At 43.1% G+C, this 22,651-nt stretch overlaps 1 protein-coding gene across 3 annotated transcripts in view; it reads right to left on the reverse strand.

Moving 5' to 3' along the window:
- The window catches only part of KIDINS220 (kinase D interacting substrate 220), a 2,951,961-nt gene that overhangs the window by 546,133 nt on the left and 2,383,177 nt on the right, over positions 1 to 22,651 (reverse strand). For all 3 annotated transcript variants that reach the window (XM_044073258.1, XM_044073248.1, XM_044073241.1), the window contains exon 23: positions 13,128 to 13,306. In XM_044073258.1, the coding sequence (XP_043929193.1) occupies positions 13,128 to 13,306 (179 nt within the window). The remainder of the gene's footprint in view (positions 1 to 13,127; positions 13,307 to 22,651) is intronic.

Genomic DNA, 22,651 nt, shown 5'->3' on the forward strand with positions numbered 1-22,651 from the left:
ATCATAAGCAGGATATGTCCACCCCTTAGCAGGCCAATTTCTACTAAACTTCGGTGGCTGCACCTGCAAAAATCTTTAACAGTTTGCATAGACTTAGCTTTGTCCTCCATTTTCTTTAAAACAGCTTCCACAGGCGAACCAAACAACACATCAGACTGTAAAGGAGCATCCAAAATCCTTGTCTTAACATGCTCAGCTAAATTCTGATCCTTCAACCAGGCATGCCTGCGAAGAACAGAGCTGGTAGCAGCCACCCTCGAGGAGGCCTGTACAGCATCAAAACCACATTGCAAAGAATGCTTACCCACTTGTTCAGACACATGAACCAAATCCAGCAACTCTTTACACTCAATACCTTCCGCCAAAGCATCCACCTTAGATTTTAATTGTGAAAGGAGATAATTCTGATATTTTAGCATGTGAAACTGACAATTCAACGCTCTCATGGCTAGAGTGGAAGAAGTATACACTTTCTTTCCCCACCTATCCAAAGCCCTTGCCTCTTTATCAGTGGGAACAGGATTTTTAACCACAGAAGCCTTAACACCTTTAGGCCCTTGAGAAATAGTTTCTGGGTCCGCCCTAGGACTCTTAAACAAATACTTATGAGCTTCGGGCACCCTATAATACCTATCAGGCTTAACAGGAGCAGGAGGCAAAGAGTCAGGGTTCAGGGAAGCCTCTGCAAAACATCTTCCACCACATTCAACACAGGAGGAATAGCTAAGGGCCTATGCTGGGGTAAAACAAGAATTCCCTACGCCTTTTCCTGGAATCAGAGTAATCCTGGCCTTCCCATTTAAAGTGCTCCCTCATGGAATGCAGAGTCTCTGAAAATGAGAAATCCTCAGGAGGAGAAGCTGTAGGAGTGGAATCATCCACATCAGAATCAGAATAAGTAGGATACTCCTGCAAGTCTTCCAGAAGACTCTGAAGCCTCTGAACACTGTTCAAAACTATCAAACTCGGTTCCACCCTAGGCCTCTTATCAGGCGGGGCATAGAACCTCTAATCATAGTAATCAAATCTTCTGCCATTTTAAGCATATGTTTCTTAGGTACAGAACCCGAAATGCTAGGAGAAGCCCCCACTGAAGCTGAACTAGGCCTACCTCTCAAAGAAGTTTTGGCAACAGAAGGAGAGGCTCTAACTACCTTGGGAAGAGAGGGAAGAACAGTTACCTGAGAAGCCCCCTCAGCCTGGCCTACCTCCTGAGAAGGCACATCCTGTAACAGTAAAGTTTCTGCCTGAGACTCCATGGAAACTCCTGGCAAAACCTCTGGCTCCACTGAGCCTTCTAAAGAACCGACGTCCGGGACTGCCGGTTCATCAACCCTAGGCTTCACTGTTTTGTCCTTGCGCTTCTTGGACGAAGCGGGCGTCGGAGCATCCAACGGCATTTTATAATTGCAACGCTTCCCAAACACTAACCTGGCACAGTCTAACCTCCTCTTAATAGTGCGTTTGTTAAACCTAGCACAAGAGCGGCAACCAACAACGTCGTGCTCAGGCCCTAAACAAGGTATACACAAGGTATGGTAATCCCTATGAGGTATCTGTTTCCCACAAGAAATACAGTTATTCACTTTTTCTGACATCCGGTAAAATACTGAGGCAAGAAAAACCAAAATGTTCCCTAGCGGGTACTTAGCCAACTCTGTTTCGGTCTGAAACTCCGGTTTCGGAAATATTTCAGAACGCCAACCTGCACTCGCAAAACTGCTTCTGCATCGGACCATGCGGCAAAAAAGACTGAGGATATGACGTCGGTCATGCGCATTAGTACCCTGACGTACTGACGTCAGTCTAATGCGCCCTGACCGACGTCAGCCTTATACTCTGGTATTCGGGCCGACTGGACGCGGACTATACCCAATAGTAAGGACTGCAGCAATGGGAAACGAAGAACATCTACCGCCCCATCATTCTGACGAGCCTGATCTGCAAGGCCATGGAATGTATTATCATTGAACTTATAAAACTTATAAACAAAGAGACTGGCAACCTTAAAACACTGGACCCCACCCAGTTTGGGTTCATGAAGGGCCGATCTTGTCTCCTGAACCTGACTGACTTCTTCGAATCAGTCTCCAGAGCTGTGGACGAGGGTAAGGCAGTCCACACATCCTATCTGGACCTTACCAAGGCCTTTGACACCATCTCCCACTCTGGAATCATAGAAAAAATTTACTAAGCTGGGCATTAATCCCTACATCACTCGATGGGTTGCCAACTGGCTTACTGACAGAACTCACACTGTAAAAGTAGCTGACTCCAAATCCAGCTCCAGACAAGTGGAGTGCCTCAGGGTTCAGTCCTGGGACCTCTCTTGTTTGCCATCTACTTCTCTGAAGTACAGGCCAACACTAAGGGACTCTGGAAAACAAAGTTCGCAGATGACTGCAAACTGGGAGCCATTATTGAATCCCCAAATGATGTTGATACTTCACAAAAGGGCCTTACAGAAACAGATGCCTGGTGCCAGAGCCATGGGCTCAAGCTCAATGCCAAGAAATGTATAGTTATCCCCTTTGGGAAAAAACATGTACCCGTGAATTACCATATAGGTGGCAGTACACTAAACACCGAAAGTGTGATAAGAGACTTAGGGACACAGGTGGACAGTGGTCTCACCTTCAATAACCACATCGCCACAACAGTCAGGAAATCCTTCTATGTTGCACACCTCATCACTAAGGGCTTTTCATCCAGAAAAAAGGAGGAGGTTGTCCCACTGTACTCATCCCTCATTAGACCCATTATAGAATACAATGCCCAATTTGGTATGTACCTCTCAAGACATCTGTCACAACTGGAAAGGCGGCAGAAATGCCTCACTAAAAGAATCACAGGCCTAAAGCAGATGCCCTATGCTGACCGCCTTAAAAAACTCCAGCTATACTCTGTCGCATATCATCTACTCTGAGGCGATCTCTGCTTAACATACAAGGCCATGTCAAACCCAGAGCTGTTGGACATGCTACACTTAAAGAAATCCCAATCCCTCAGAGCCATACGCTCCAGGGATCTAAACCTTGTCATCACAATAAACAAAACATGCTGGAGGGATAAGGTTCCTGACCCAGAGACTCCCCAGACTCTGGAATAGACTGCCCATACATGTCAAGCAGAGCACCCCTTTGGCCCTTTTCAAAAGGAACCTTGATGACTGGATGGGAGAAAGGAAATTCACCCCAGGAATCACGTCAGTTGCCCTGCTAGACAGAGGTCCAGGGAAGTAAATAGTGTGGGAAGAAATAGCCAGGGAATTGTTATGGCTTGGCTTGTATAGGCCCTAGGGCCGATAGCCTAGTAGCAACCTATGAACCTATAAGGTCAAATCTCAAGGCAGAACCAGATACCTTTCAGGGGGTCTAAGGAGCAAAGTACTCTTCAGAAAAGCCTTTGATAGTTTAAGTGACACAACATATATACTATTCATACCTACATGAAAATTATACATGGTAGCTAACTGAATCTTGATAGTGAAATGAATGAGAAGTGAGTGAAACAAGTCTGCCAGGAAATCTAAAACTGCATACAAAGGAGTGGAGAAGTGAACTAAACCTTTGCTAGAGGCCCAAATAGAAACTTTCTTCCATTTGACCATGTAAACCTTCCTGATCAAAGGTTTCTGGGAAGAAGAAAGGATATAGACAACTCTCTTAGAAAGCTTGGCATCTCTGGCCATTACTGGAACTGGAAGAACCAAGCAGTCAATTTGAAGAATTTGAGATATGGATGAGGTTTGACCCTAGGAGTGAGAAATCCGCTCTGGGACAGGCTCTACAGAATCCAAACAGGGTGCAACACATGAGGCCATAGAAAGGAGAACCAAACTTGTCTCAGCCAAAAGGGAGCCATGAGGATTACAGTTGCTATGCAATTGGCTGCCTTCTGAAGAAACTTTATTATCAATGGGGTCACAGAATAGGCATAAAAGAAACCTGGGGGCCAAGCATGGAGAAAAACATCCCTAGGTGACTATCCCTCAGGGGGGATCAGGACAAAAAAACTGCTACACTTGGTGTTGAAGGAGGGTGCAAAAAGATCACAGCATGGTTGGCCCCAGTGGCTGAACAGTCACACCACTATCTCTGGATTAAGGGACCAGTCTTGAGGCATGGCATATAGATGCTTCTGGTAAACCTGTCTACTAGTGCATCAGATTTCCCTGGGATGCGCACTGCTAAAAGGAAACCATTGTGAGGATATCGCCCACTGTCTCACATTCACTGTCTCTAAACACAGAAGCTATGATCGGGTTGCCCCTGTTTGTTTATGTACCACACCATTTCCATGCTTTCAGACTGGATGGCTAGCACACTTCTGGGGTGAAAGTCCTGAAAGGCTAAGAGAACTGCTCTCATCTCTAAGACACACCAATGTAAAGACTGACCTTTGAGTGAGACCAGGTACCTTGGTCTGTCTTCCTTTTGAAATGCCCCACTCCCACCACAGGAGAGAAGCATCTGTGGTAACTGTGGCTTGTGGCAGAGGGAAAACAAAAGGACAATCTGCTTCATCCTCGTGAGACTCTAGCCACCAAGCTAAATTCCAGTTGAAAATGCAGGAACCTCCTGGAGTGCCTTGCTATCTTTATGAGACAGCAGACACTCATGTCTACCAAGAAAAATCTTACCATAACAATAGATGTCCTTCTCTTCTCTGTTGCAATATTCTTAACATGAGGGAGATCTTCATACCAGGCGACCAGATGTTGGCCAGTATACTGAAGTCTTTCACCACTGTAGGATGTGTGGAACACTGCACGTAGGCTGCTGTCATACGTTGACCATAAAAGTGACATACACACGCATCTATCTGTACCTCAGAACTGAATGCCCCAGGAGGAAGCCAGCCTAAGGAACGCAGGGTATGACCATCCAAGGAAAGGAACCAAACCAGCAGGGGGAAGAAGGCAGGGATTGGAATACTGCAACAGAGAAGAGAAGGACATATATAGTTATGGAAAGATTTTACACAATTACTGCATGTTCTTCTATTCATCTGTTACAGTATTCTTAACATGAGGGAGAATACAAAAGCTCATGAAGAGAGGTGGAGGAAGAGGCAGTAGAACTCTCCAGGAACCCATGGAGTATGGCTCTGGCAAACCCTGCTCTGGAAATTCCATCCAGTTTGTAATGTTTAGTGAAGGTATGTACAACGGTCCATGGAGCTGCTTCGAGAATATAGCTAGTGGCAAATCTCCTGAAGAAGGCCACTGACAAGGCTACAGCCCTAGTGGAATGGGCCTTTACATAAAAAGCAAAGGGGTTTTACAATGCTTCACATAGCAAAATGAAACAGTCTTAGAAATCCAAGCAGAAATAGTCTGTTTGGAAAAGTGCAATCCCAGAGCCCTTGGATGATAGGAGACAAACAGCTGGTCTGATTTTCTAATAGCTTTGGCCTTGTCTAAGTAAAATCTAAGTTGTCTATGCACATCCAGGGTGTGCAACACCTTCTCACTAGAATTTTATGGAGGAGGAGGATTTGTTTGAGGGACAACTCACTTGACTACCTTGGGCATAAAAAACGGTTGGCACGCAACGACACTCTGTCTTTATGGAAAACCAAAAAGGAGGGAGAGACCATAAGGGCCTGGAGCTCAGACACATGTCTGGCTGAAGTGATAGCTAGGAGAAGCACAGTTTTCCCCGAGCAATATTGTAAGGATGCTGATGAAGCTGGCTCGAATGGAGGAAGAGTCAGCTTTTCTAGCACAAAATTAAGATCCCAGGATGGAGGAATAGGTTTCCTGGGAGGTATAATGTGAAGGATGCAGTTAAATCGTTTAGTCTCAAACCTGTTAGCTAAAGGGAGGATAGAAGCAGTCAGTCAGAAATAGCTGACATATGGGCCTTCATTGAAGAGGCCAAGCCACCATTAAGCAATTCACACAAGTAGGATAGAATCAGAGGGATTTTCACTGATAGTGGGACCTGGTTTCGTGACAGACACCATATTGAAAATCTCTTCCACTTGGCTAGGTAGGATTTTCTGGTATTGCGTTTCCTGGCTTCCTGCAGAAACCTAAGCACGTCCTTAGAGAACAGGTGTTTAAAAGATTTAAAACCCTGTCATCCACAGATCAACTGAAGGGCAGACAAGTGGGGATGGATGAGAGTTCCTTTGTCTATTGTGAGAAGGTCCACTTTGTGAGGTAACTTGTGTGATTGCCCTTTGCTAGATGCAGGAGAAGGGGGAATCAAAGCTGTCTTGTCAAAAGGGGGTCAACAACAAGATTTTTGGTTTGTTCTGTTAGACTTTGAGCAGGACTTTCAGAATGATCAGAAGGGGGAATGCATACAGAAATATCCCCTTCCAACAGAAAGAAAGGGCATCCAGCTTCGAGACTAGAGGATGAGGTACTCTGGCATAACACTGTGGAAGCTATCTGTTCATGGGGGAGGCAAAGAGATCTACTTGAGGAATACTCCACTGGTGGACAATGTCCAGAAACACATCCTTTTGAAGCTTCCATTTGTGGGACTATGTTAGGGACCTGCCCAAGGTGTCTGCCATGCAATTTTGGTTGGGTGGGATGTACACTGCCTGGAGTGTCACCCTGTATTGGACTGCCAAGCTCCCAAACCTGGAGTGCTAGCCTGCATAACAGGAAGGATTTGGTCTCCCCCTGCTTCTCCACATACCAAAGGACCATCATATTGTCTGTGAACAGTTTTACAGGTCCTGGGAGAAAGACGGGATGAAAAGTTTGAGTGGCTAGCAACAGGGCCCTCATCTCTCTCACACTGGTGTGTTCCCTTTGTTGAGAGGGGACCATACCCCTTGAGCTTTCAAGACTCCACAAGCTTACTCCCATCCTACATCTGAAGTGTCTGTGAACAACTCTTGAACTGGAAGTAGGGGGTTTAAATGGGAGTCTTGGGTGGAAAGACACTTGTTGGATCCACCATTAAAGTTCCCTCTTCAGACAGGGGATGAGAATTGGAAAGTCTAGGGGGTGCAAATGTTGCATCCAGACAGACTTCAGAAACCACTGGAGTTTCCTCATGTGAAGTTTGCCGCAGGGAGCACTGGGCTAGTGGATGCCATGAAACCCAAAACCCTGAGGAACCCCCTGGCTGAAATGTGAAGAGACAAAAGGTTTCTGAAGTAGGACCTGAGGTCCATTGCTTTCTGAAAAGGGAGACAGACTTCTCATGAGGTTTGCCTGAATCCTGAACCCCAGGAAGATGCGATTCTGAAAGGGGCAGAGAATGGATTTTTTGTAGTTTATGGTGAATACTAGGCACTGCAAAAGAGAAATGGCAAAAGAATGTTTTGCTATAGGATCTCTGAGGAAGTTGCCATAAAGAGGAGATCGTCTAGGTAAGGGAAAACATGGATGCTCTGAAGCCTGCAGTAGGCAATCACAGGAGCTAGGCATTTTGTAAACACCATTGGTGAGGTAGAAAGTCCAAAGGACAAAGCAGAGAAATGAAAATACCAGGAAGCCACAGAGAATTGTAAAAACTTCCTGCAGATGGGGTGTATGAGAATGTCTAGCTATGCATCTTTGATATCCAGGGAGGGTAAGAAGGCCTGTGGCAGAATTAGAGGGAACAAGGTCTGAAGAGTTATACGGAAGGCGAGTACCTTCAGAAAAGTGTTGAGATGAGACAGATCTAAGATGGGCCTCCAAAGGGCATCCTTTCTAGGCACCAGAAACATTCTGGAGTAAAAACCTTTTCCTTTTTGGCCTTGAGGAACTTCCTGAATGATTCTTTGACTCTGTAGGTCTAGAAGTACTTCTGAAAAGGAGGATAGTTGTTCCTTTGGTGGTTGGGGAGTGCCCCTGAAGGAAGGCAGGGAGTTCCATACCAGAAAGTATCCTTTTTGAATGATGAATAGATCTCAGAAGTCTTGAGTTATGCTTTCCCAGACTGGCAGAGAGAGAAGCGCTGGGAAAGTGGAATGTGAGTGGGGCAAATAGTTTGGTCAGAGGGAAGCAGGCTTGCCTGCAAAGGGCTGCTTCTAAACCAGAGTTGCAGGGGCAGCCCTGAACTATTGAAGCCTCCTGCCATCATCCTTTTTAGCTTTAGGTGGAGGAGGGTGGGAGTGCCTACGTACAAAAGCAGTCCTCGCTGAGTAATTTCTCTGGAATTTAGACAATGACAGACAAAAATGTACTTCAATTCCTAGATCTCTTTTCCCTTTTCCTGAAGAGCTTTAAATAAACTAGCAACTGCAGGACCAATTAAAGCAGAATTGTCCAAAGGGGAATCCATAAGCTTGGATTTAATATCCTCTGGTAAATGGCTGGAATCTTAACTGGGAGAATCTCTAAGAGCCAGAAGCAGTCACCCTGACTGAGGCCTCTGCAGCATCATAGCAGCATTTGATGGAGTGGCTGACTACCTGTGAGGAAGCTCCCAGCAAAGATGCAGTCAAAGTCTTATTATCCGAGTCAATTAAATCTGAACTAACCTGGGAAAGAAGATCTAAGACAAATTTGGTCATGTCTGTCTGGTAATTAATGTCACTAAATGTCAAAGTGGCCAAAGTGTACACTTTCTTGACTAGTCTTGCCAGGTTCCTGCTGTCCTTATCTGAAGGAAGGAGAGAGGTTGAAGACAGTAACCTGGATGGTTTGTCTGAAGCCACTGAAATCACCGATGGATCTGCTGAAGGGCATTTAAACAAGAACTTAAAGTCCTCAGGGACCTTGTAAAATCAGTCAGGCTTCTTACAGCAGGAGACTGGGAGTCTAGGGCCTTGGAAGCTGAGGCGAAGGCATCCAAGAAAGCAGGTAAAACAGGAGGAATAGTTGAAGGACCGAGTGATTACACCTGAAGAAGGTCATAGTACCTTCTTGTACTTCAGATACCCGAGTGCTTTCCCATTTGAAATGTTCTCTCATTTTAACTAAGGTCTCACACCAAAGGAGAGTTCTTCCATGGGTGAGTCAGTTTCATTGGAATCCTCCTCGAGGGAAGCATAACCTAGAGGGGAGGGGATCTGTAAGGAGTAGGCCAGAGATACTTTTTTTTTTTTTTTGGAGATGCTGTGCATGGTGGTGTAGGGATTGAAACCCCTGAGGGGGCTTAAGGGCCATAAGGGTCTTGAAAAGACCTTGGGTGAATTGTTCCCAGCCACTATGAAGTTCCTTTTTAGGGGACAGATGTTTTGTTTTTTGCTTCTTCTTTTGTTGTATCTCTGCCCTATGTAGTGTCAGAGGGCCAGACATAGGCCTACACTAAATTATATCTGAGTGAATTTCCTCCAACTCAGAAAATGAGACATCCTTTTAGGGCCTTTGGTTATTATGAGCCTCAGTTCTCCATGTACATCCTGGATGGATGCCTGCACAGCCTCTGAGAAAGTGCCAGTGGTCGGATTGAAGGCAGCCACAACATCGGGCTCTCAGCCTGTGATCCGGAACCAGAAACCGGGAATATCTCCGGGTTCTCATCTGCCTTGAGAGAGACATCTGAATGAAGAGGTGCAGCAACAACTTCAGGCCTCAGCTTTTTGGCCTTCCTCTTAGCAACCAACTCAAGCTCAGGCCCTAAAGATCCCTCCATCAAGCTCTTTGGTAATAACTTTAAGCACTGGTTTTCCAAGTAAATGGATAAAAGAAAGCCTACTTCTAAGGGTCTTGGCAAATGTGACAGGATTTGTGATTGTGGGTATGCCCTAAACAAAACAGAGACTGAAGATGGCTATCCTTATAAGGAATTTGTCTTCCACACTGGCATTTGCTTTTTTGGATGACATGAACCCTTACCACTAAAGAGTAGTAAAAGAAACAAGATTTCCCCAATGGGGAACTTATCTGAGAATTTGTAGAAAACAGAAAATGACTCTGCGAGCAGACCAACATTCAAGGTGGAGTGCAGACTGGCAGTAGAGACGTTCTAAGGTAGATGCATGTCTATGTCACTTTTATGGCCGATGTACGATAGCAGCCTATGTGCGATGTACCACCACATCCTATAGTAGTGAAATACTTCTGTATACTGGCCGATGTTGGATCACCTGTTGCAGAGATCTCCCTCATCGTTAGGAATACTGCAACAGTTGAATACAAGTACATCATCCAGTCATCTTTCCTCAGCAAAGGAAGAAATGACTACACAGTTACTATTCAAAACCTGGTTTGTTTCACATAACAGTTCAACTTGCTGAAGCCCAGAAAGTGTCTGAGGATGTTCTGATTCTTTGGTACTAAAACGAATCTTCAGCAGACCCCAAATCCTCTTTGACCTGGTGGGACCTCTTGGATGACTTGGTTGAAAAGCAGTTTTCTTATTTTGACCACTACATCCTTTCAATGGTGTAGTGGAATGTCAGGAAGGGATCTTTGGCTCTCCTTTGGAGTGTAGAGAAAGAGAAGGGAACAACCTTGATATACAACTCTCAACAATCAAACATCTGAAGTGGTGGTGACCCAAGATTTGGGGTAGAGAGCCAGGTGCTCCCACCTGCCTCCAGTGAGCGGCAGTTGGGCAACACTTCAGGGAATGCTGAAAGGACTTACTGGAGAAGAGACCCTGGAAGCCCTGGTTTTGTGGACTGCTATTGCCCCTAGGGTGTCATCCGCTGAAGTTCTCCCTCTGCATGGGGGGCACCATCACCAGGACCATCTTGGAAATACTGCTGTGACTTGTAAAAAAAAAAATTAGTCATTTCCACCCATTCTGATTCCTGGTAAAGAAATTCTAGGGGGTGGAGAAAGAGACCCCAAAGTCATACAGTGTCTTCTCTTCTTAGTTCACTCCTGGTTTATATATGCTTGACAATAACAGGGTATTTAGAAAGCATCCAACATGAGGCTTTTGCTCTAAAATAGTCCGTCCTTGGGAGGTACTAACATTTTGTCAGACTTCAGGTGATTGACTCCACCACATCACGGGATCCTGTAACAAAGGATGGCTGGAGGCCCAATGGTCCAGGCAGTCCCACAGCTAATTGATGCGAGCCTGAAGTACCAGATGGCTGAGAGGACCAAGACAGGTCCAAATTAGCAACAGAAACCCCAGTCCCAGATTAAGAAAGGATTGTGTCTACAGTGAAACACAGACTCTGGGGTTGGATGGCTGGGCATGCTTCTCACTAGTCTGCAGATCCAAGAGAGAAACAGGTGCCCAATGCCAACCAAACCAGGTTAATTGCTGGGAAAGGAGACTAAGGGCAAGGCACACAAAAAAGGGACAGCTCCAAAACCCTGAAAGTGGTACTGGCCCTGAAGCTTTAGCTCAGAGATATGCTTGGCTCCGATGGAGCCAAAGTTACGCACATCAAGGAGGGAACTGTTGCCTGAGGCAGCCAAGCTGTCAGCAATAACAAAGGGGAAGGGAAGGGAGAAGTCAGACTTGCAGGCCCTGGAACTCAAAGATGCTCCAGGGGAGGAACAGACAAGGCTGGAGCTGAAAGCAGGTGAACCTCTGTCCTTGGAGCCAAGGAAGAAGGATAATTTCAAGGTCCATCTCGGCCCGTAAAAAGTCAGTTGCTTCAAATCAGAGCCCTTAATATGTATAGCAGATCTGGCAGACCATAAGGTTTTATCAATGACAGATCCATCTCTTGGAACTGGAAAGGAGAGGCCTGGATTCAAGCAGAGGAACAACTCGAGAAAGAATTCATGAGGACGTAGAGGAAAAATTAAGATATGCAAAAACTACTTCTATTAATTGAAGAAGTTTTTGTAACCATGTCTGGATGCAAAAGCAGCAAATGAGATCTGTGCAGAATCAATGAGGGCAGTGTATTATAGGTAGAGAAGGCATAGCTTTGGGGCTAAAGAATCTTGATGTACCGGCCTTAGATACAGGGCGGATCCAATAACCCACAGGTTGAGACAGAAAGAAAAGACAACATCTGATCTTACAGTTGTTGTTGTGTCTTTCGGCTTTTCCCAGTTAGGGGTCGCCACAGCGGAACTCCGGTCCGCTAATGATTGGCAGTAGATTTTTACGTGCCTAGTTGTTAGCCCTGATGCACAACCTTCAACGAAGGTACGCCCATTCACGCATGTCTCCACACAGAAGACGCTCTAGCCGAGAATCGAACCGGACAGCATCTTACTGTGAGGCGACAACGCTACCGCAGCACAAACACAAAATTAACAGCACATATAGTCAGGGATACTGTGGTCGATTTGCAAAAAGTATTTACACGATACATACATGTAACCTGACAAGTGGACGTAACTGAAAAGATGGAATTAGTTAACTGAATTATCAATCAATGATTAGAATAGGCTTTCATCTACTGTCCCTGAAGCAACTACTTACATTAATCTTGAGCAGGTTTTTAGTTTGGACATTACATTTTTTACAGTCTTCTTTTCTGATGCCCTTAGGCCATTAGTTACATGTTGTCGAATCTTCTATTTTTGTGAATGCCTTTTCTCCTACTAACTTCACAAAAAGGTGGTCTTAGTAGTGATACGGTCTCAATCTAAGAATCTGCAAGTATGACAGTTCTCAAACAGTAATTAATGAGTGGGCAACAGTACAGAAATTTGGAATTCTGCACAGCAGTGAGATGAAGAGCATATCTGCTCTGCTCTGTTTTGTACTGGTAGCTAACTGACTCTTTTTAGCAAGTTACAATTGTGTCATCTAGTTATACCTCTTATCAGAAAAGGGACAGGTAGAGGCTAAATTAATCATTCTTTCAGGTGTTCTTAATGGAAATATTCAAAACTATGAGAAAGAATCTTCATTATGTTAAGACCTGCCTAGAAGATTATTACAGGAGATGTCTTGTAATACATTCTTCTGAAGGGAACTCTTCCTGAGCATTCCAGACCAATAAAACATGTCCAACCTTTGGCTGGTGCAACAATGTCCTCTAGCTCTGGGCTGAAGTCTTTAAAGCAGCATCATATCACAAAATAACGGTCCCCTCACAAAGAGGGTCACATTTGAGAATACCCAACAGTGTACGCAGTTCCAGAAAAACAGCAGTAGATTGGATCTTACAGGACAGTATGACTCCAGTCTAGACAGTGCTGGATCTGGGACATTTGAGGAAGAAGCCTTATACACAGAACATATATTATGGGAAAGCCTTGTGCAGAACAACATATATTAAGTGGACAAACAAAATCATACTGATCATGATCGGTATTGCTGACTATGACTGCAGTTAGCACGTCTGGAGTTTACCTGCAATAATTTCTCGAAGTTTTGGATCTAAGTTCACAGTACATGGGAGAAACAGTCTCACATCTCGAGCACAAAGAACTGGAGTTCGTGACGATAAAAATACTTCAAAGCTGCGGATATCACCATCAATTTCCAGTAGTGGTTCCACATCTTTAGTGGTTGGTATGTTTTTGGATACCCTACAAAAGAAATTGGGAAAAGAGAAAACAAATCATTTTTAGTTACAGCAAGGTAATCTATATTCGGAACTTGACACTTGAGAGATTTAAATGATTAGAAACATCCTACAAGGAATGTACTCGGAACTTGACACTTGAGAGATTTCAATGATTAGAAATATCCTACAAGGAAAATTTCAAGTATTTTCTACTCTACACTTTCCAAATCACTGACCCTTTTTTCATAGCCTGCCATGTACATAAAAGAGGTACAACAACCAGCAGTCACTGGAACAGAGAACCATTTCTGGAACAATGTTTATTAACTTAAATGTACAACTAAAACCATGCTTTAGTTGTACTGGGTCTGAAACTTTGCAAACTGGAGGACCCCTTTTAATAAAGGAAATATTTTTGCAGACCCCTATATTTTGGATTGTGTTAATATTAATAAATAATTAATGTTAAAGCAACATTTGAATTGTAAAAATTTGTTTTATTTATAAAGGATTACAATTTAAACAGACTCCAGCTTTTAAAGCTGTCTGATGAGCTAAACATGCACTTGAGATAATTCCTAGAATGAGTAATAGTGCATTAAGCCACTTCCAAATATTATTAGATGTTATTTCTGTGAATATATTATTAGATGTTATTTCTGTGAATATTGCTAAGTTATGTTGAAAACATAATCAGGCACCAGGGCCAATAACTGAACTCCAATCATCTGTGCTATACTGAAAGCTATACCAAGAGTTCTAGCTATTATGAAAGCAAATTTCAACAGGACAATAAAAACGAGAAACATCAAATTGCTGGCATACCTCCTCTGAACTTAATCCTAAAATCACATGTTTAAGCTTAGTTATGAATTAAAAGCCTAACTAATCAACCAAGACAATTCCGCCATTTGAAACAAATTAATTAATTTACTCTAAATACCGTATTACATACATAGTGAGCAATAATTGTCGGTTCTACTCAGATCCAATGTACCACTGCTCCTCTCTGCAATACTTAGGCATGAAAGAACCAGCAACAATAAATAATGCAACATTCAAGCAAATCAAAATTATGAGTGAGGAACTAGGTGAGTTAACATACAGTTAAGAGGAATGAAAATCTGTTTTACTAAGAGCCTTGTTCAAGCTGAAGAGATACAAACAAAGAGAAAATGACTTCAACAAGATGGCTGTGATATTTAATACTCATTGAAACACAAATCTGTAATAAGAAAACAGTTTCTGGTATCCAGCATTGTGCCAATAATGAAGCAACTCAAATGATTCCCACTACATTACTTTTATTTGCAAGTTTTCCACATAGAAACAACTACAGGTATATAAAACATACTTTACAATAAATATTAGACAAGAGTGAATAAAAAGGAAATCTATCCCAGTGATATATGCTCCAACAACTTCCAAAAAAAAAATCACCATTTGGACAAGAGTATAATCACACACAGATATGTAGAAGAAAATGGAAATAACTTCTGGAGAGCTTTGTCTACTAATCTTGGTAAGGAACCATCGCATGACAGCTCTGCCAAATAATCTTGTTCTGGGGTTGTCAAATCAGCTTTGTCTACTAATCTTGGTAAGGAACCATCACATGACAGCTCTGCCAAATAATCTTGTTCTGGGGTTGTCAAATCAGCTTTGTCTACTAATCTTGGTAAGGAACCATCGCATGACAGCTCTGCCAAATAATCTTGCTCTGGGGTTGTCAAATCAGCTTTGTCTACTAATCTTGGTAAGGGACCATCACATGACAGCTCTGCCAAATAATCTTGTTCTGGGGTTGTCAAATCAGCTTTGTCTACTAATCTTGGTAAGGAACCATCACATGCAGCTCTGCCAAATAATCTTGTTCTGGGGTTGTCAAATCAGCTTTGTCTACTAATCTTGGTAAGGAACCATCACATGACAGCTCTGCCAAATAATCTTGTTCTGGGGTTGTCAAATCAGCTTTGTCTACTAATCTTGGTAAGGAACCATCACATGCAGCTCTGCCAAATAATCTTGTTCTGGGGTTGTCAAATCAGCTTTGTCTACTAATCTTGGTAAGGAACCATCACATGCAGCTCTGCCAAATAATCTTGTTCTGGGGTTGTCAAATCAGCTTTGTCTACTAATCTTGGTAAGGAACAATCACATGACAGCTCTGCCAAATAATCTTGTTCTGGGGTTGTCAAATCAGCTTTGTCTACTAATCTTGGTAAGGAACCATCACATGACAGCTCTGCCAAATAATCTTGTTCTGGGGTTGTCAAATCAGCTTTGTCTACTAATCTTGGTAAGGAACCATCACATGACAGCTCTGCCAAATAATCTTGTTCTGGGGTTGTCAAATCAGCTCTGTCTACTAATCTTGGTAAGGAACCATCACATGACAGCTCTGCCAAATAATCCTGTTCTGGGGTTGTCAAATCAGCTTTGTCTACTAATCTTGGTAAGGAACCATCGCATGACAGCTCTGCCAAATAATCTTGTTCTGGGGTTGTCAAATCATTGATTTAATCTATTTTTTGCAACTGACTGCATCTCCGATCTAGTTTTTATTACATTGTTGTGAAGGAAAATAAAATCTAAAAAGTCAGACAAAGTTGAAAATGAATCGAAGATATTCCTTTTCAGTCAATTTTCCCATAATTCTTTTTTTATAGTTTCCATTTTAATTTCAACTTTAAAAATGTCTATACTAGTTCCTTGAAGACTTTAAATTTAATTTGTTCAAGTATTTATTTTATTTTACATTTGTTGACTAGGATAGTCTGACTGGATACATGTCCATTTTCAGTGGAGGCCCAGGGAGAAAAGCTGCAAACATACAAACAGATAAGGACAAGCAGTTACAGTATATGCTGAACATTTTGTGTCAACATACAAGTTACAGTGTCACATTTCCAAACTTATGAAGAATACAGTTTATATTCAGAAGTATATACATACAAGTTACAGTTTTTCTCTTTCCAAACCTTTTAGTTTTAAAAGTTAGTCATTGTGAATAAAAGACATCTAGTAGTAGCTGAGGCTTTAGTCAGGATTAGAGCAAGGGCATGACCAGTGAGTTTTAAAATCTGGGTTAGTTTTTTTTTTTTTTTTTTTAAGTGGTTAAGTGAGGGGTTCAGAGTAATGGCAACTGGGAGCGAATTCCAGGTTTTGCCTACTGATTTTGCAAACAAAGAGTCTCCAGATAGATTGTTAGCTTTAACAGTCTGAACTAAGAGTTTTGTAGTAGATCGACGTAGCCTAGCTTTTTTGTAGGGTGTTTTTTCTGGATAGTTAATAACTTTCAAATGCGACAATGAGTTGATTATACTGAATTAGTCTAGGGAGTTCTAGCCATCCTAAGAGGTTTAGGTTTTGACAGTGGTGTGTCCTGTAGACAGATCCAGTGGCAAACCTGGCAATTTGGTTATAGCAGCTAGAGAGTATGCTGAGATCAGATTTGTTCAAGTTAGTAAATACTGGTGAGGCATAGAGTAGGGTTGAAAGCAGATGAGTACAGGCAATGGCATTTCTAGCTAGAGGGGTAAGGAAAGGTTTATTTTTGTATAGGGAGCCAAGTTTTTTTTACAAACAGTTTTAATAGTTTGATTGACGTGCATGTCATATTTAAGGATGTTGTCAATTATAACTCCTAAGAGTTTGGTATACATATCTGGTGAGATTATGGTCAGATGTTATAGTAAATGAAGGTTGAGAGGACTTGCAAGTAGGGGAGAAGAGCAGTAGTTTTGTTTTATTAGGGTTTAATGTCAGTTGCTGATTAAAGAGCCAATTTTCCACAGTGTTGAAGGTTTTCTGGGTTAAACTAAGGAGATATGTTGGGGTAGAGGCTGAGCAAATTAGGGTGGAGTCATTGGCGTACTGTATGCAGGTTGGTTCTGGGATTACAGTGTGGAGGTCATTAATAAAGAGAGAGAAAGGAAGGGGACCTAATTTGGAGCCTTGAGGACCTAATTTGGAGCCTTGAGGGACACCAAGGGTAATGGGGAGAAGGGTGCAGAGTTTGTCCTGCCATAGGACAGCCTGCTGTCTTCCACTAAGAACAGACTGAAACCACTGTATAGCATGGTTGTCTAGGGATATTATTTTAAGGGTATGTAAGAGTAACTGGTGGTTTAACCATGTCGAAGGCCTTGGAAAGGTCGAGAAAAATACAGTTTTGTACCTACTATAAATGTAGATGTTCGAGTGTTCACCCTGCTGCAGTCATCACACTTGGGTTATCCTGCCGTCAGGCGGCCCCGCAGTCGGCCAGAGTTCCAAAGTCTTGGTCCGGTGCCGGTTGCTGTCGCTTCCTCCCTGACGTCAGTGCGCCAGGGGTATACAAGATGCATCTGACGCCATTTTCTTCAGTTTTTCTTGCCCCAGATGTCAGGTGCCCCTAATAGGTAGGCAATACTTATTGCTATATAAAAATGTACAAGTAAAAATAAAACAATACTTTCAGTCACAAGCAAATACACCACAGAGGTTGTATAGGATAGAAAGGTATGGATAAGTCCAGCTAGTTCAGAGAGGATGGAGGGAGTCTAACATCTACATTTATGGTTTGGTACAAAACTGTAATATGTTCATCGTGTTACCCTGCTGCAGTCATCACACTTGGGTTGAATCCCAAAGCTAAGGATGGGTGGTGGAGTTAAACAGGGTTAGAAGAAGCTAGAAGGCCCTGCAAAACTGCAGTGGCAAAGCTAGCTCTAGTCTTAGAATATAGAGGTAAGTGATAGTGTTAGGTGAAGGTGTGCACTGAACTCCAAGTTGCAGCTTCCAGAATATCCTTGGTTGGCTCCCCCCTGAGAAAGGCTGCTGATGTAGCTGTAGCCCTGGTGGAGTGGGGTCTAATGCTAGCAGGTACTGGTTTCCCAGGATGCGTGTAGCAGAAACATATGCAATGTCCTATCCATTTTGAAATGGTCTGTTTTGAGATAGCTTTTCCTTGTGATCCTGCAACATAGGCTACAAAGAGCTGGTCAGAGTTTCTGAAAGCCTTAGTTTTATCCAAGCAGTAACGTAATTGTCGGTGAATGTCCAAAGAGTGCAGGAGTCTTTCTCCTTTGTTCTGGGGATTTGGGAAAAAAGGTGGGCAAATGAATGGTTTTGGTTTAGGGCCACACTGGATACCACCTTTGGCATAAAGGAAGGGTTAGTGTCTTGACGAAAAATGAGGAAAAGCTCCACTGCCATTAGTGCCTGTAGCACTGAGACTCTTCTAGCTGAAGTTATTGCTAGCAGCAGGGCAGTTTTCCATGAAAGAAACTTTAAATCAGCTGAGAAAGCTGGTTCAAAGGGCGACAGTGTAAGTTTTTCCAGAACAAAGTTGCGATCTTAAGTAGGTGTTGGTGCTCTACTGGGCGGTCTTATGTTCTTAGCCCCTCTGAGGTACTGTCTTAGGAGTGGATGTGAAAATAAAGGAGGATCCGTGTTGTAATGAGCTGAAATTGCTGTTGTATTCAAGCAGGCACCCAGGAACATTATGTTTTGTGAGCAATAGTTTTGATTTCTTTTTGTTTACTGTATACCCTAGGCAACTTAGAAGGTGTTTGACAAATGCCAGATGTTTTAAAAGAATGTCCTTGGTTTCTGCTTGAATAAGGCAGTCGTCTAGGTATGGGTATATTTGAATTCCTCTTTGTCTGCAGTATGCAATTACTGGTGCCAGGCATTTTGTGAAGACCATGGGTGCAGTAGATAAGCCACAGGGCAGTGCAGAGAATTGATAATGGGTTGAACCTGCAATGAAGCGGAGGTATCTTCTGCAATTTTGTCTGATAGGGACATGCAGGTATGCCTCCTTGAGATCCAACGTTATTAGCCAAGCCTTCTTGCCCAGCATGGGTAGAAGCTGCTGTAGTGTTAGCATCTTGAATTTTGGTACTTGCTGATAGGTGTTCAGAATTGAAAGCTCCAGAATGGGTCTCCATGCTTTGTTCTTTCCGAGGACTAGAAAGAGTCTTGAGTAAAATCCTTGTCCTTGCTCCTGTGTAGGTACCTGATGAATGGCTCTCGTGTAGTAATCTGTAATTTGTTTTTGTGCCTCTGCCCATTGATTTGGTGGTAGGTTTGGCATTCCTTTTATCCTTGGCAAGGTAGGAAAGTGGAATCTGTATCCTTGTGAGACAATGTTTAGGACCCATTTGTCTTTTGTGATGATGTGCCAGTTGTCTGCAAAAAGTGCTAATTTTCCTCCCAAGGGAGCTGCCAAGAGAGATTTGCTTGGTAGTTGGAGGGCTGAGTCATTGTGTTTGTCTTCTTCTAGCTTGGGGCCTGTCTTCACCTCCTTTCTGGGTTGTGGCACCCCATTGGCGAGGTTTGTAAGGGCCTTGTGACTGACCTCTGCGCCCCTTGAGCATCTGTATTTGCCCCTCTGTGGTCTGTCAGAAGCTGGAAAGGACCAGTTTTTTGTTGGCCAATTTCTGCTGAAACGAGGGGGTTGTACCTGTAAAAAATCCTTGACCGTCTGCATAGACTTTGCCTTATCCTCCATTTTCTTTAAAACCTCTTCTGCTCTGACGCCAAATAAGACATCCTGCTGTAAAGATGCATCCAGTAATTTTGCTTTAAAATGATCAGGTAGGGTTTGTTCTTTTAACCAAGGATGTCTACATATGACCGATCCAGTAACAGCTGCTCTACAGGAAGCTTCCAATGAATCAAATCCGCATTGTAAAGTATGTTTGCCCCCCTGTTCAGCTGCATGCAACAGATCCTGCATTTCCTTGAATTCAGCCTGTTCAGAATGTGTGCTCAGTTTTTGTTTTAACTGAGACATTAAGAATTGCTGTTATTTCAGCATGTGAAACTGACAATTTAATGCTCTCATAGCCAGAGTAGCTGAGGTGTATATTTTCTTTCCCCATCTATCTAAAGCTCTGGAATCCCTTTCAGAGGGTACAGGATTTTTAGCCATAGAAGCTTTAGCCCCTTTGGGACACTGGGAAATTGTTTCTGGGTCAGCCAGAGGGCTTTTATAAAGGAATTTGTGTGTGGCAGGTACTCTGTAGTATCTGTCTGGTTTGGCTGGAGCAGGAGGTAGGGAGTCTGGATTTAGACTAGACTCTAAGTAAACATCATCCACAATATCTAAAACTGGAGGGATAGCAAGTGGTCTGTGCTGGGGTAGTAAAAGAAACTCTCGGAACCTTTTCTTAGAACCAGAGTAGTCCTGGCCTTCCCAGTGGAACTGTTCCCTCATGGTATGTAAAGTTTCCCCAAAGGAGTAGTCTTCAGAGGGATATGCTGAGGGAATAGAGTCTTCAGCATCAGAATCTTCATAAGGGGGGAAAAGCATAATCCTGTTACTCAGAAGAATCTGAGGAAATAGAAACCTGGTCAGAGGAAGCATAGTCCTCCTCTTGTCTTGGCCTTTTATCAGGAGGGGGATGGGAACCCCTGATTAGGGAAATCAAATCTTCAGCCATCTTAAGCATCTGTTTTTTAGGCATGGGGCCTTAAACAGGAGACTGATGTACAGTCTTTTTTGGTTTTAATGGAATTTTTAGCTAAGCATAAGATTTAATGGCGAGTGTAGTCGGTCTGAAGACACCTTCTGAAACCAAAGGCGTTTCTACTGCACCGGGATCACCTTCTGCTCCGGTGTCGGAAGGGTCTAATGAAGATGGTTGTGACGGCCTAGTACACTCCACTTGAGAATCCGAAGCTGTCTAGGGTTCCATTTCCGCGGTCGTCAGGGGCTGCGTAGGCGCCTCACTGAAAACCGGAGAACCGGCAACAAGCCCAGCAGAGGCCTCAGAGTCTGGCTTGGTTTTAGGCTGCCTGTCCTTATCCCTGCGTTTTTTTTATGCATGCCAGTCATCGGCTGCTCCGACGACATGATATAATTAAATTTCCTATCAAAGTAATGTCGTGCGAAATCAAAATGGCGTTTGATAGTTCGTTTATTAAACCTAGCACAAAACCGACAACCTGTGACGTCGTGGTCTGGGCCTAGGCAAGGAATACAATAAGAATGGAAGTCCTTATGAGGTATTTGCTTCCCACAAGAAATGCAATTGTTAACTTTTTCTGACATTGGACTGAGGCAAGAAAAGGTTCCCCAATGGGGTACTTAGCTTAATTGAAGACTTCGGACTGAAATTCGATTCAAAAATCTCAGGTGTCGGCCGACCGGCACTTGCGAACTGCTTCTGCTTCGGGCACCACGTGGCAAGAAAGACTGAAGAAAATGGCATCAGATGCCTCTCATATACCCCTGGCGCACTGATGTCAGGGAGGAAGCGACAGCAACCGATGTCGGACCAAGACTTTGGAACTCTAGCCGACTGCGGGACCGCCTGACAGCAGGGTAACACGATGAACATCAGGGCAGAAGATAGTGTTTTGTTATAAATGTTGAAATTTATGATGTTAGAAAAGGAGAGGAGGGCTGTGGTGGTTCTGTGATGTGGTCTAAAACCATGCTGAGAGTTGGCCAGAAGATTATTTTGAATAAGGTAGTGCAAGAGTGGTTTATGCATACACTTTTCCATAATTTTTGTCAGGGGGAAAGGATAGCTATCAGTTTATAGTTTGACAGTTCAATGAAGCTGCCTCCTTTATGGAGTGGTATGACATGGGATATTTTCCAAATGGAGGGGATAGAGGCTTCAGTTATGGTTCTGGTGATCAAAATTGAGACAGGGTATGCTATGACATCATCAGATTTTTGCAGGTAGTCTGCGGGGAGGAGGTCAGCTGATAAGGTGGTTGGTTTGAGTTTTTTTAATTAGGGGTCTAATGAGTGTAGTAGGAACTGTTTGGAAGCTAAAGGAGGGTAGGGTACTGGGTGTAGGGGTTTCAGCGTTAGAACATGCAGGTTTAAGTTTGCTGCCAAGAGACTGGATGGTTTCTGTAAAGAACCCGTTGAAGGCGATAGCAATGGACTCTGAAGATTTTTGGGATGGGGCTGAGGGAGTTGGAGTTGTGGATTGCCCTGGGTGAAGGAGTTTGTTAATACCTGCCCAGAACTTCTAAGGTTTGTTATGATGTTTCTACTGTAGGTGGCAAAATATTTTTTTTTGTCTAGTAATATGGAACTTTTTTTGTATCATTCCTTTAGTAGCACAAAATATCAGCTAAATATGCAATCTTTATTAGCCAAAAAAAAATCATTCAAACATTCTTTTAAAGGGAAACTTGTTTTAGCAATTAAAGAGTCTATTTTGTTATGAAGTTAAAAAAAGCAATTCAAAACCTTCCCACAAGACAAGCAACGAAGTTCGGTATGTAACAGTAATTGTTTACGATGGCTTCCCATTTCATCACACAAAACTGAAAAATCTTATTTTTGAGCAGCCTTAATTAAATTTACTATAGCTTTACCAAATGTTCTTTTTAAATCAAGTGGCATTTTTCA

This window comes from Protopterus annectens, chromosome 1.part1 (genome assembly GCF_019279795.1).
Source record: "Protopterus annectens isolate FY-2018-M chromosome 1.part1, PAN1.0, whole genome shotgun sequence".
In the NCBI taxonomy this organism is placed as follows: Eukaryota; Metazoa; Chordata; order Ceratodontiformes; family Protopteridae; genus Protopterus; species Protopterus annectens.